Raw genomic sequence first — 13,315 nt, forward strand, 5'->3', positions numbered from 1 at the left:
ATAAAGAGTTGATACAATAGCAACTCTTGCTGGAATGGCAATTGTCATGGTAACGACAAAAATTCACCTTCCTGATTGGCTGTTGCTATTGGAAGTTGCCATTCCAGCAAGAGTTGTTATCCTAACAACTTTTATGAAATCGAGCCCAGGTCGACAGAGTGGAATATGGAAGGGGAAACAACAGATTTGGGTATCATTACACAACAATATCCTGAAAGATTATCAGCCTCTGTATGAGAAGAGTCCACATGGCTGAAGGAAGTCCAGTCAACCTTGCCTAAGTCTAATATATTTGGACTGAAGAAATAGCTTTGACTTGGAGAACATCTGACTCATGAGGTAAAATCAACAGAATATAAAGCGAAGAGGACTTGAAAAGATCTTCAAACTTTGGAAATTATTCGACTTATTCATGGGAGGTCGACTTTAAGGTTGACTGTATGATCTGGGAGGTGTTAAGAAGAGGAAACAAAAATTTCTCCTTTGTACCCATAACATGCTCCATGCCACCAAGAAGTTATGTACTGCCCTATTGCAGGCGTTAATAAACTGCTTTGACAAAAGAACGCAGTACATGTACTGTTTGAATATGCATCGTTCCTAAAATACATCAAGGAGCAATTCGCCTTCCCTTCAATGTTTCCAATAGTAATTGCTTAGTGTGCGAAGAATACAGGACATGCGAAGAAATTTAGTAAAACTTGTTCTTCACTAACTGTCAAATGCTACTACACATGCAAAACCATGCATTAGCCAATTAATCAGTTTGAAAGATTTAACATTGCAGTCTCAAACCTGGCAGACAATATTATGCACAAATATGCACAAGATTGTTATATTTTAACTTTTTAATGGGATACATGTACTTTCTTTCCAGCCCGGGGGTATTAATAACCAGAAGATTTGAAGAAAAACTTAAAGTAGTTGTTTTGTACAAGATTACCAGCAAATTTTACACAGAATTTATACATTTTCTTTGAAATACCAGCTTAAAAATAATCAAGAACATCTTCTTTGGTCTCCATTTCCAAACTCTATGGAAGAGCGGCGTGGAGCATGGAACATCTAGCCAGTGAATGTGAAGCATTCAATTGTGCTATAGAACCTACACATTCCCCTCCTCAAACACCTCCCTGGTATGATGAAATAAATTGTGCATAATTTTACTACGTACCTACAATCAACAAGGTAGTTGACCTGCAAACTCCAAAAGTCTAATATTGACATCCATAAATTCCCTTATTGCTCTCCGATTTTACTCCTACAGTCAACATAAGCGAGGCATTTGACTTCCTGCAATCCCAAAATGTCCAATATTTGACATCCATAAATTTCCCGATTCTCTGATTTCAACATCTTGTGGACTCCAACTAATTCAGAAGCTGCACAAGTTAGCACAGTGCACTCTTGTTATAATGAACATGGTTATAATGAAATTCCTATTACAATGAAATACAATTTAGGCCACAGCATTATCAGCTATATGTTTTTCATTAGGCATTTGTTAGGTTATAATGAAATTGCGATATAATGAAAGAAAACTGCCGGTCCCTAGGACTTCTTTATAACCTGAGTCCACTGTATCAAGTTGACTGTAATATCTATTTATTTTCTTTACTTTTCCTGAGCTCTTTTCTTGATGCCTCTAGTTGCAGGAAGCATGTCTGTCTGTCTGTCTGTCCATCTCTCTCAATTCTGGTTAACGAGATTTTTCTCTTTTTTTGTCAATATAGGAAAATAAAAATGTAGCTTTTCATGACACTTGCAATTACTGTTGAGCTCAATCAAGTCTAATTCACTGTTCACATATAAACATAACACAAACTGAACCCATTGAAGTTTAGAACATAACAGGTAATAAAAACCACACAAATACTGTTGTCAACAAGAACATTGCACATAAAGACTGCCATTTTTAAAGTAAAGTACACATATACAATGCAATCCATGCAGTTACAATATAAAGTTACAGACACTAACGACTCATGCAAAGTACCTTGCGCTTCATGATACCACGGGTGATTTTAAGTTCGGTGCTAGTGCTAGTGCTATCTCCCAATTAAGCAACTGCCTTAAATTGGGGTCCAATACTTACATGCTGTACAGTCAGATTAACACTTAACTAGGTGATAGAATCACACCACCACAGTCTGCAGGAATTGGGCGATGTAAAAAGTGATTGCGCGTGATTGCAGTCAAATATTAAAAGATGTAGTCAAAACTGAGCACTCAGTTTTAGACACATAACTCCAGTTGTAGGAAGACAGATTTTATTTAATATGCCAGAAGTTTCATCCTTTCTTTAAAACATTACTACCTAAATTTTGCTCCCAGGCTCAGATTCATGTCACCATGTCTAGAGTGTTCTTGTATGTTACATCCCTATGGGCGATCCTTGCTTTTGCAGAGACTTTGCATGTAAAATGTGCATCCATTATGGAAGTGAATGTGGGTCTTGTACAGCAATCCTAACACCAGCACCGAACTTGAAATGACAAGGATGATAATCCCTAGGGGGACGAGACATTGCTTGGCACTTACCTTGGATGTATGTAAAACTTTGAGATAATATCAGTGAAAATGTTCAAAAAAGCACCACTTTAACACTTGTATTGTTAAAACTGTATACTCAATTGTATATTCAGGGCTCCACACTAACGGTGGCCCGGGGCCACCAAAAATGAAAGTCGGGCCACCAAATTTTAAAAAAGGGCAAATTTGGTGGCCCGTCTCGAGCCACCAAAAAGCATTTCAATAAATTTGTAACTTTTTGCACGGGAAATGCATAAATGCATGCAGTGAGTTAATGTTTTTCATTGTGGTTTTTTTTTTGGGGGGGTCACCAAATTTTTCTCTCGGGCCACCAAAAATTTGAAATTGATGATTTTGGTGGCCCTATCGGGCCACAAAAAAAAAAAAAAAGTTATTGTGGAGCCCTGGTACATATATATCCCAGTGTATTTGTGATATACCTATAACTGTACACAAACAAGCAAACAACCAGAATTTTCACTGTTGATAGAGAAATGAAAAAATAAAAGCAAAGACTTGGAGTGAGTACTGCATACTCAGATATGCAGACTATGTTCCTCCTCAGCATTATTTATTTGTTCAGCACTGGTGGAAGTCCTCTGCCAGATTCAGTCACTCAAAAAATGTCACATTTTACCTTCAATTGTAAAAAATTCCAAAATAGTGATGGTTATCTCTCTTTCATTTTCTTCATATTTTTATCATCTTCTGTCACCATGGTGATGAGAATGGCAAGACTTCCAGCCATGATACAGACAAGGGTTGTTATGGTAACAGGCACACTCAGCCAATCTTGTCCAATAGGAACATGAAGCTCCAATGTGTCAACAGATTCCTGCATACACATGAAATAGAGCAAAATAATACCAATATACCATCAGTGACAACTTTATATATCTCACCATAGCAGAGAAAGACATACTTTTACTGTGGTATGCTAACATCCCTCCATTAAGAATAAGAGGAAAGTATCTTGGTATACCGCACATGTAATTGAGTGCAGAAGCTTTGTACAGTAGCAGTTACAAAAGAAAGGATGCCATTATAATGAAAAGGACCTATGTAGCACATGTGAGTTAAAAGTGACTGCCTCGAGTTATTATCAGTGTTGGTGCATGTATATACACATACAATGTAACTTCAGAGCATCAAAAGGATATAAAACTTCAACGTGAACACCAGTAAAAAAGAATATGAGTTCTATACAGTTACACTGTACTTAGAAAAATAAATCAAACACACATATACACACCCACACATACATCACATAAATATGATATCAAAAGTTTATTAATTCCAACAGACCTTGAAGGTTTTTAATAAATACCAAGTTTTGTTTTACAGGTGTCCTCTCAAAACTTCATTAATTCAAACAGACCTTGAAGGTTTTTAATAAATACCAAGTTCTATTTTACAGGTGTCCTCTGATCTTACAGATTTAGTTCTGCCCTGTGCAGATACATAACAGCCTGTATATTACTCTATGGGCTAGCAAAGACCTTCAAAAAACACATAATCTGTTACTCATAGGTCTGTTTTCACTCATGTCTACATACCTTGGTGTGTGGCAAAGGTGTCCAGCTGCACATGCTGTGATTTGAAGCTGTACATGGGGCTTGTAGCATGTCTGCTTTGGCATCCCCTGAACAGCTGTTTTGGGTGCATCCTTTGATAAACAGCCAATAATGACATCATTCAAAGTTTCCACCAAAAATACTTTCAGAGCAAGATAGATTATGGCTATAAATCTATCAGTACTATGCTCATCAGAAACAATCACTTGGAAATCACGCAAGCTATATCCACCTCTGCACAACACAGACATGATACAAGGTATTTTGACAGAACCTTTGTTAATCTAATGCTACTCATTTGCATATTGGAGTAAGCTGAAAATAGTAGGCCTATGCCAATGAGTTATTGCCTGAGTTTTCTTCTCTTTGAGCCTTTCTTCTTCTTCTTCCTCTTCTTCTCCTTCTTCTTCTTCCTCTTCTTCTTCATATTTTTTTTTTTTGGGGGGGGGGGGGGGGAGGGGAGGGGAGGAAGGGAATAGGTGACTCAAAATGACCTACAAGGAAAATGTATGAAATATTTATAAGCCCAATGTTTCGACTTAAAAAAAAGACACTTGTAAACTTTAACTTTGCTTTACAGGGACAAATACATGTAGTTACGTTGGCACATTGGACACTGATGGTCCATGACAATATTAGCATTATTGATGACTTTGATAGGCAGGAGGTGTTCAGATCACATACTCACCCTTACAGTGGATATAGGCATGTGGGTGGGGCAGAGATACAGCCACCTGCCATGTTTGATGATCCCTGGATGCCATGTGGTATCTCACATGGATTGGTACATGGAGGGAGACTGTCACATGATCAGTCTCTGAGTAACTGTCAGGTGAGTACACGGTGATCAGGTGACCTTCTGACTGATGAGCTGGCTTCTCTGTATCAATCTCCTCAAATGTCATGACCTACATATAAAGGCCACATGGATGATAGGACAATAATGCTTATCAAGAAGTGTTCAAACCTTTACTGCGTTCTGATACATTTGTTGACACACTTTTCCTCCTCTTTTGATGTTAATGAACAGTGTTCAAATACATATATATATATTTTTTTTGCTTGATGCTTGACAAGTCACCTCTAGGTGCATGGGCACACACTGAGTAAAATGTTATGGTCAAGGAATATGGTGTTCTACTGGGTACAACCAAGGAGGTTCAAGAGAATAGAATCACAACTGTCTAATTTCCTTTGAACCCATGTTGGATGTTGCCACTCGAAAATATTTCAAGCTTGAGCCAAACCGGATCTGCCACGTAGATAAAAAGACACTTGACTTGTGTCTCATGGCATAATCATCAGTCACTTATGTAACGTCTTAAGTAGGTATGGTAACTACTTCTCATAGTCTCTACTTGTAAAAGATAGGTGATATACATGGTGTATAATGGCAAAGACACAGGGGTGAGCAAAAATGAATTGTTTAACAAAAATGTAATAAAAATGAAAATTACTCAACTGGGCATACCCAGGCCCTAAATAATAATAATAATAAAATCAATTCACAACATTTGCATAGAGCATTATCACATGAAATGTCTCTAAGCTGTACAGGGGAAAAATAGAAAAAGAAGAAGAAGAAAGGAAGAAAGAAGAAGGTACAGTTTCAGAGATGGTAAGACATGAGTCATACAACTTCTCAAAAAATAAACAAATCAGTTTTTAACATGAATTCAAATGTTTCTACCGAGTCTCTTTGTTTTAAATGCATTCAGGTAAACTAATTTGGATGTACATCATATCAATGATAAAGAAATATACATGAAGACTCATCCACAATGGAATTATGAGTAAAAGTGAGGGAAAAGGGCAATTCCATGAGAAATGTTCACTTTGGTGAAAAAATGAAGTTTTGAGTTTCACCTAAGTTCACAAATATTCTAAGAAAGTAACATATATATATTCATTTTTCACTAGTCGCATCTTTGTCATTACAAAATTTTGTATTTTTCTCAGTCAATGAAAATACTGTATTATGTGTTGCAATGATGCAAAAATTTGGCTATTTTTAAAGAGTTTAGTGTTCCTGTCTCTAAAGAAGGCCAGATATGTCCTAGAGGCCTTGTTCAGCTTTTAAATGATAGTCCAGTGTATATATCAACGGAAAATCACAACCAACTTCTTTAGCATTCATCAGTTTTTGACCCATTGATCCTCAAAGTTGTGTGATTTCTATAACATTTGAAGCGTCATGTCCGTTACGTTTTTTACTATAAGTTTTCATAGCCAAGAGGAAATTAGTGTAAAGTTGCTGCAAATTCATTTTCTATGTTAGGATTGAATCCCCTGCATGTGTGAAAACCACTTTTCTATACCACTTCTAGTTTTCCTGTAAATGGCGTAACGGACATGACACTTTGCGTAACGGACATGACACCTCATATTAGACAAGTGGCAGAAATAACATTGTGGCCAAGTGAAACAGGGTGGTGATTAGTTTCAATTGCTTGAGCATAGTAGGACATTTCTATACTTGAGTAAATAATTAAGTCTGCACATCACTCAATAAAACAAAAACAAGCAGACTTTGCTTTCTGCCACTGGCAGACTGTTGATTTCAGATGATCTTGCTACCCTGTTACACTGGTTTGATCCATTCCCACCTCTTGTAATCCTGACTGATAAACAGCAGCTGTCATTCCAAGGAGTATTTAGACAATGGAGTTTTCACTGTTGGCCTTCCCTTCAATACTTAAGATAAGCACTTTCTACATATAAGTACATTGTAGACCACATCTAACACATATCCGCCATGGAGTCAACACAACAGCCAGGAACTCCTGCACAAATGGTTCCTCGTGGATCCAATGAATGTGATCACTGATGATACAACAACAAAGAATCCAGCATCAATGTCTTCAATGATGGTGTTGCCTCATAATTTTTTTTTTTTTTAAGTTTGTGCTGCATCCATACATACCTCTCTCATCTCTATGACTCTATAAATCCACACCATCAGTGGCACGTTAATGAGATATCACTTGCCAAGAGGGCTGAGAATGGAATTGTTTGCTTTATTAAGCCTGTTGACAGTACATGTAGCTCTATCGTCAGAGAAAGTCGGTCTGAATGCTGCCTATCCATTTCATCAATACAACTAAACTAGATGTACCTCTATGCCAAGGGATATACCGGTATATATGACAGCGCACAGCATCATACAAAAAGCACAATTTTGAGATGCTATGAGAAGATGTTTATCCACTGAAAGGTACACTGTATAATCATATACAACTAGTTGGTACGGAAAGCATCCAGTATTTCTAAAAGTCCTACTCACAAGCTGGTGAGAATAATGTAACCAGTACACCACTCTGGCAAGCCTTAAGAAGTGCCTAAGCAAGCAATAAGTTGATTATACAATTTGAACGAGCTGAATTTGCCGTGAAGAAAACAAGAAATACTTTGTTGCCCAGGTGACCACTCTACATGGAAATGGATTATATGTTGTGAAAATTCTCAGAAAAAAAAGGGGGCTTGATCATTTACTTCTAGCCAAGAAAAGAAAGCATTTGTTGACAATAATAAAGTACTGGTACTAGCAGTGGAAGTTTTTACAATAGTCTATCCAAGATTGGATAACAGAGGATGATTCTACTCCAAGGATGACATTAATGCCAAATGAAAGAACTTTGCAGAAATGAAATTTACATACCTTATTTCTTTCAGATGATAACACTATTTTGATAATGGTACCAAACAGTTTTGTGGTCCTGTTTCATTGCATAAAAGTTGATGCAATCCTGAGTGCATTTTAATGATGTTGTATTCAAACTTTTTATTTCATACAGATCTGGTTCGTTCTGTTTTCTTTGCCTATCCGCAGATATGGAGACATGGTCTTCTGTGTTGTACATGTATGCCATTGTGGTACTCTGGGCATTGTACTCCATGTGCAGAGTAGCTGTTAGATCACTGAAACCTGCAATAAAAGGACTTTTTGATGTTTTGTTCAAGAACATAATGTAGTTAGCAGTGTGCAGTTAGTTTAATCTTTTTATTTTGAAACAAAGAAGTGAAAATATGGTTCACCTCACAAGGGTGTCATGTCCGTTACGCTAGTGTATAATACTAAGTATCAAATATTAGGCCACTAAGAAAAAAATAACCATAGTATAAGATAGTAATATGTCCTATTTTGCTATGGTGGGTGGTAGTAACTGGAAATTTGTCACTAATTGTAGCTAGCTGGTGCAGGAGCGAATTTGTTTTATATTTCTTTGTTTTGTAAATATATGTAAAGACTAACCCCCCTAAAATGATATAAATATAAGAAATATTACATGATTGCAGTTATGATGTGTGTCCCTATGTTCTAACCTTACTATGCCAACAATTGAATATCTGCTATACCTTGTAATACAAAAATTCTCTTAGCTTACAAAAAGTGGACAAAACTGTCATGTCCGTTACATTCAAAGTGTCATGTCCGTTACGCAATATTTTAAACTATTAAAAAAGAATGAACAGTAAGACTACTCTAAATTAGGACTTTATGAGTAAAGCATGACCTAAAGGTTTAATCAAGACCAAAACCAGCTGCATCTTATCCAAAAATTCACAGGAATTTTCATAATGGTAAGTAGATCAAAATGCCTTGTCCATTTAGTGTCATGTCCGTTACGCTCGCTAAAAATGCAATTTCTCAACAACCACTGGATAAATTTCCATGAAATTTTCTGTGTACATTACATATACTTAAATGTGTCTGATAAACTCAATTAGAATCTTTTGGAGACTCCCAATTCCACTGTGTGATGGTTTGAATCACAAAAAAGTGGTCTGAATGTCATGTCCGTTACGCTGGAATTGACCATAATGGCTTTACAGGAGGGTACAGTTTTAGCACTTTCACGTATGACAGGCAGTGTAGCTCTGATTTACACTTTTGCACATGCATGTATTTCTGGACGGGATCGACTTTTGTTTTATACGCTTTAACATGAAGTTAGATTTCATTTCATTCTACCTAAAACAAGCAAAATACTGCCCATCATCATGTTAATATTCAAAATGTATCTTCATATTGCTCAGCAAGATGGCAGCATCAAATCCCGATCATCATTAAAGGCAAAAAATGCACTGTGCGAAATTCTAAATTGTACATCAATAGAAGACTGATAATTGTTTGAATTATGTAATTACAGCCATTTGGAACTCTATCTCTTCAACCTCCTTGGTACAATCACTACAATGTATTACGTGAGATTGGGCATTTGAGTCTCAGCCTTGCACGACATCTTCTTCACCACACCAGTAAAACATAGATTTAATGAAGCTAAAGTACAGGTATCTGACATGTTACATACCCTAAGTTAGGGGTAAACCTATTCCAAGCTTGTGTCCAATCTAGTCAGAATTATGGGCTCTCAGTCACTTTTCAGCATCCAACATTACAGGCTGATGGGCCTTTTTGGACTACAGGCAGACTCTCAAGTATTATTTTTCAAATACAGCTTGTATATTGAGCACAAGGAACATGTGGTTTGATGTGTACACATGCAATAAACATACATCCATGTCAATTTTGTTTTGTTTTGAGTGATTTTTGTTTCCATGGTATACTGGATGTATTCTATTAATTGCAGGTAGAAATGATCCTCACTGACATTCTTGACATTAATATTATTGCAAGCTATTATAATGAGGATTGCTATTGACAAAGTGCATTCATAAACAACTAAACAAAAAGGACAAGAAGTTTAAGATGTACTCTGTGATGTTACCTGTGGTCCCCCAAACTCTGCCAAAGATCTCATCTGATGTGTGTCTATGAAGAGTCCCTTTGGTAGGTACTGTAACAGCATCACTCTGCACTCCCGACATCCAGGATTGACATCTAGACTGATGTTAGTCACCATAGTCCTAAGTGATTAGAAAGAGAATTAGGGGTACATGAACTGATCTGTTTCCCTCAAGTCACCAGATAAATCAGATGTAAAAAGCAAAACTTTCCTGCTAATGTCATGGCAACCTGTGTTGAGTCAAATGATTGGCGCCTAACAGAATAGATACAAATTATAACATACATACATGTACATACCATTACTCATGAAATTAATTATAAAACAGTACTACAGTGTATATGCTACTTGTACATCTAAGCATTGAATATTAAAGTTACACATCAACCTACCTAACCACATTTTATTTTCATTTCATATGATTTATCAAGTCTTTCAGGGAATAATTTTCCTGGTATTGCATCGCAATTTGCTATGCATTTTGACATCACTGCTACACAAACTAACCTTTGTGTAGCAGTTTTCTTCCATAGAAGTGTACAGGATACCATTTGAAATAATTATTGTTAGTATCAGCTAAAATTGCTAATCAAATTTGAGTTGAAAATTATTCCTTGTCTTTAGTTATTTTTCCCCAAACTTGATATCAGGAGATGGGGGAAAGCAACGATATCATATCAAAAGCTCAGCGTAGATTTGAGTGATATAAACAAAAATATAAAGAAATATATACTGACTAACCTTTTGCACTACTGACAAGGAAGGCATAAATTTATATTTAAATTAATCTTTTTATTATTCAACCAAGTTCTGACTTTAACAAATACAACATGACAAACTCGATCACATCTTTTTGGTGCCCATGTGTGTGCATGTGACCAATTTATGCTAGCATCGTACCCTTAGACTTTGTAGCTTATTATAGGAAGACTCAGACAAGTAACAGAATGTCTGACTTCAATGTGGGACTCCAACTGAAGCAGGTTATCTCCCAAGTTCTTCATGTAGGCTTCTATTATCAAATGACATTCAAGAAAGCATCTGAACACACATCTTTTCAGTGCAGCAATACAAAACATTTAGAATGGGAGGGACTAAGATGACAATTTTTATTATGTTCAATGTTACATGTACTTCCATGCATAACAGTGTACTCCAATCATAAATTTAGTGGTCTTCTTTGTTGTACGTGCTAACAAAATTTTGTTATAACCGAAAAGTATAGTGTATTAAAGATATACAGTTGACCTTGCTTAATTCGACCTCACATTAAGTTGAACAATAGCCTAAGTTGAAGTTCTTTTCAAATCCTCCTCATTGTATATTCCAGTTCTATTCATTTTGATACCCAGTAAGTCAAATTTTCTCAAAGTCGAAGCCATTTCTTCAGTCCAAATAGCTTACACTTGTGGAGGCGAGATTGACTGTAGATGGAAATTTTGGGACTTGAGTTTTAACAAGAATTTCATAATCACCACGTTCATTTATATAACCATATAGTGCACTGTATCATATTTTGGAAATGAGGATTAAACCCAGATGAAGGTACATTCTACTTATACGGTGCTTCTCATCAAAGCCTGTTCAGCAACTGGACGAGGGTTTGCAGTGTGGTGTTTCTGACAGTGGATGCAATTTGTGCTTATGGTGCTTTTGTTCATACTTTTGTTCTTAAAAAGATTGTCTCATGATATGAATTTTTCCAATATTCAAGCATTATTATGAAACACAGAGCACAACCTGGTGGTCTTCTTACATCTAATGTACTGTATGACTCAGAGGACAGCAAATAAACATACCTGTGGAATCCACTATTTTCAATCTCCCGTAACATGGTCAAGGCTGAGAGGCTGATGAGGGGACAGGGTTGATCTTCAGAATGGACCAATCCTGGCACAGTAAAAAAAAAAAAAATCTTTTTACAGAACACTTCTACCAGAACATTTAACTTGTTGAGGATGAGTCTCGAGTATACTCTGGCATGTGTCTATATGGGAAATACGTGTGATGTAGCAAAATCAGCCCATCCTCAAAGTCAGAGGGTTACCGGCTGGTACATAGCTGTAGTGTTACGATGAAATAAAACAAGAAGTCATTTGAACAAAATAATCTTCCTTTACGAAAATATGGCAAGAAATTCAATTTGAGGAATCTTTAAAGCATCGTAACGTTACAGATCATAAACAGGAGAGTTACCGGTAAATTTACAGAATATTTACTGGTCACATGATCATGATTCATAGAGTTTATATCCTTAGTCAATGTATTTTGTCTCCTCCTGACTGAAGGCATGCAGCAGCAGCTAGTTATGGGGGCGTTTTTTACTCGTACCTTGTAAATATTGACACATGCAACCTAGGCCTACCCCATGACACACAGGTCACAGTGGCCAATGCAAGTTCTGTGAAGAATCTTCAAGGATGAACTTTGAAGGAAGCACACTACCACCAAGAAGAAACTCACTGACATTACAAGTTTGTTTCTACAAAGGACAATCACAGCTTGTCGCCTCTACCATTGTCATGATTGTTAAACCAATACCGGTACTCGGTAGATCTAGTAATAGTAAGACTTAACGTTAATATTTTCTAACGTTACATCTATAAATTAAGAGGACGTAAAGTCATTCTGTGTACAAATGTACCTGGTACCTACCTGATCGGCCTCGTGGAAACAAGTCCTGAATGACCCTCCTTTCATCATCAAAATCGCTAGTACCAGACATTTTGATTGTAGTAGAAGCATGGGAGATGGTCACTGACTGCAGCTCGAGCACAAGCACGAATAACATCATTGCAAATGTCAGCGTCATCATTTCGTTGTCAATTTTGCAACGGTCGTCAGATTAGGGTTTAGTCGCAACAACGTATGAATAGACTCAGTGCTTCGAACGGCGTCTGGCCAGTCTACCTAAATTTTACTTACCCTCTTACTAGTAGTCCTAAGTTGGACTAATTCTAGAATTGGGGGCTGACGGCTCGATTTAGGCTTATCAACCAGAGAACGACAAATGTAACAGGTAGAACATGAAGAATGTCCTGCTGCGGGAGGCAAAACGGAGTGGTTCATTTTTGCAAAGTCGTTGACTAGCGCTTCTACAGCTAGCATTCGGAACGTGCGCCAGCGGGCTGGTTATGGGAGGGCAGCGGCGTCGCGGCAAAGGGTCCGTCTGCAGCTAGCTAGCTAGCTAGCTAGCTAGCTCAGCTAGCTAGCATGCTGCGCTATGGTAGCGTTTAGTAGTGAAAAAAGTGAGAAAAACGCGCAGTGCATTGGCGACAGCGGCAAAGTGGAGGAAAAAGGTATGGCCCTGTCAGACCTTTCCGGGCAAGCTACGGACTTGTTTCAACACGCAGCTAATTTTCTGCGGGAAGACAAGGATTTGGGTTAGTTTTGCGTGCGTTTTGGCTTAAGAGCAGAATACCCCACCAATACTTCATACCTGCTGGAAAAAGTGCTACTTCC

General features: G+C 37.3%; 1 protein-coding gene across 1 annotated transcript; it reads right to left on the reverse strand.

The window, feature by feature from the left end:
- Positions 1 to 2,966: 2,966 nt before the first annotated feature.
- LOC139729319 (phosphatidylinositol-glycan biosynthesis class X protein-like) lies at positions 2,967 to 12,601 on the reverse strand. Its single transcript, XM_071640245.1, has 6 exons — positions 12,509 to 12,601; positions 11,653 to 11,743; positions 9,836 to 9,974; positions 4,795 to 5,014; positions 4,089 to 4,198; positions 2,967 to 3,367 (listed from the first exon to the last, which is right to left on the reverse strand). The coding sequence occupies exons 1-6, from the start codon at positions 12,576 to 12,578 to the stop codon at positions 3,203 to 3,205; spliced, it is 795 nt and encodes a 264-aa protein (XP_071496346.1). The 5' UTR covers positions 12,579 to 12,601; the 3' UTR covers positions 2,967 to 3,202.
- Positions 12,602 to 13,315: the final 714 nt, after the last annotated feature.

The sequence above is a fragment of the Diadema antillarum genome, unplaced genomic scaffold (assembly GCF_040938485.1).
Source record: "Diadema antillarum isolate AM-2024a unplaced genomic scaffold, OU_Dant_1.0 seq00000234_RagTag, whole genome shotgun sequence".
Lineage (NCBI taxonomy): Eukaryota > Metazoa > Echinodermata > Echinoidea > Diadematoida > Diadematidae > Diadema > Diadema antillarum.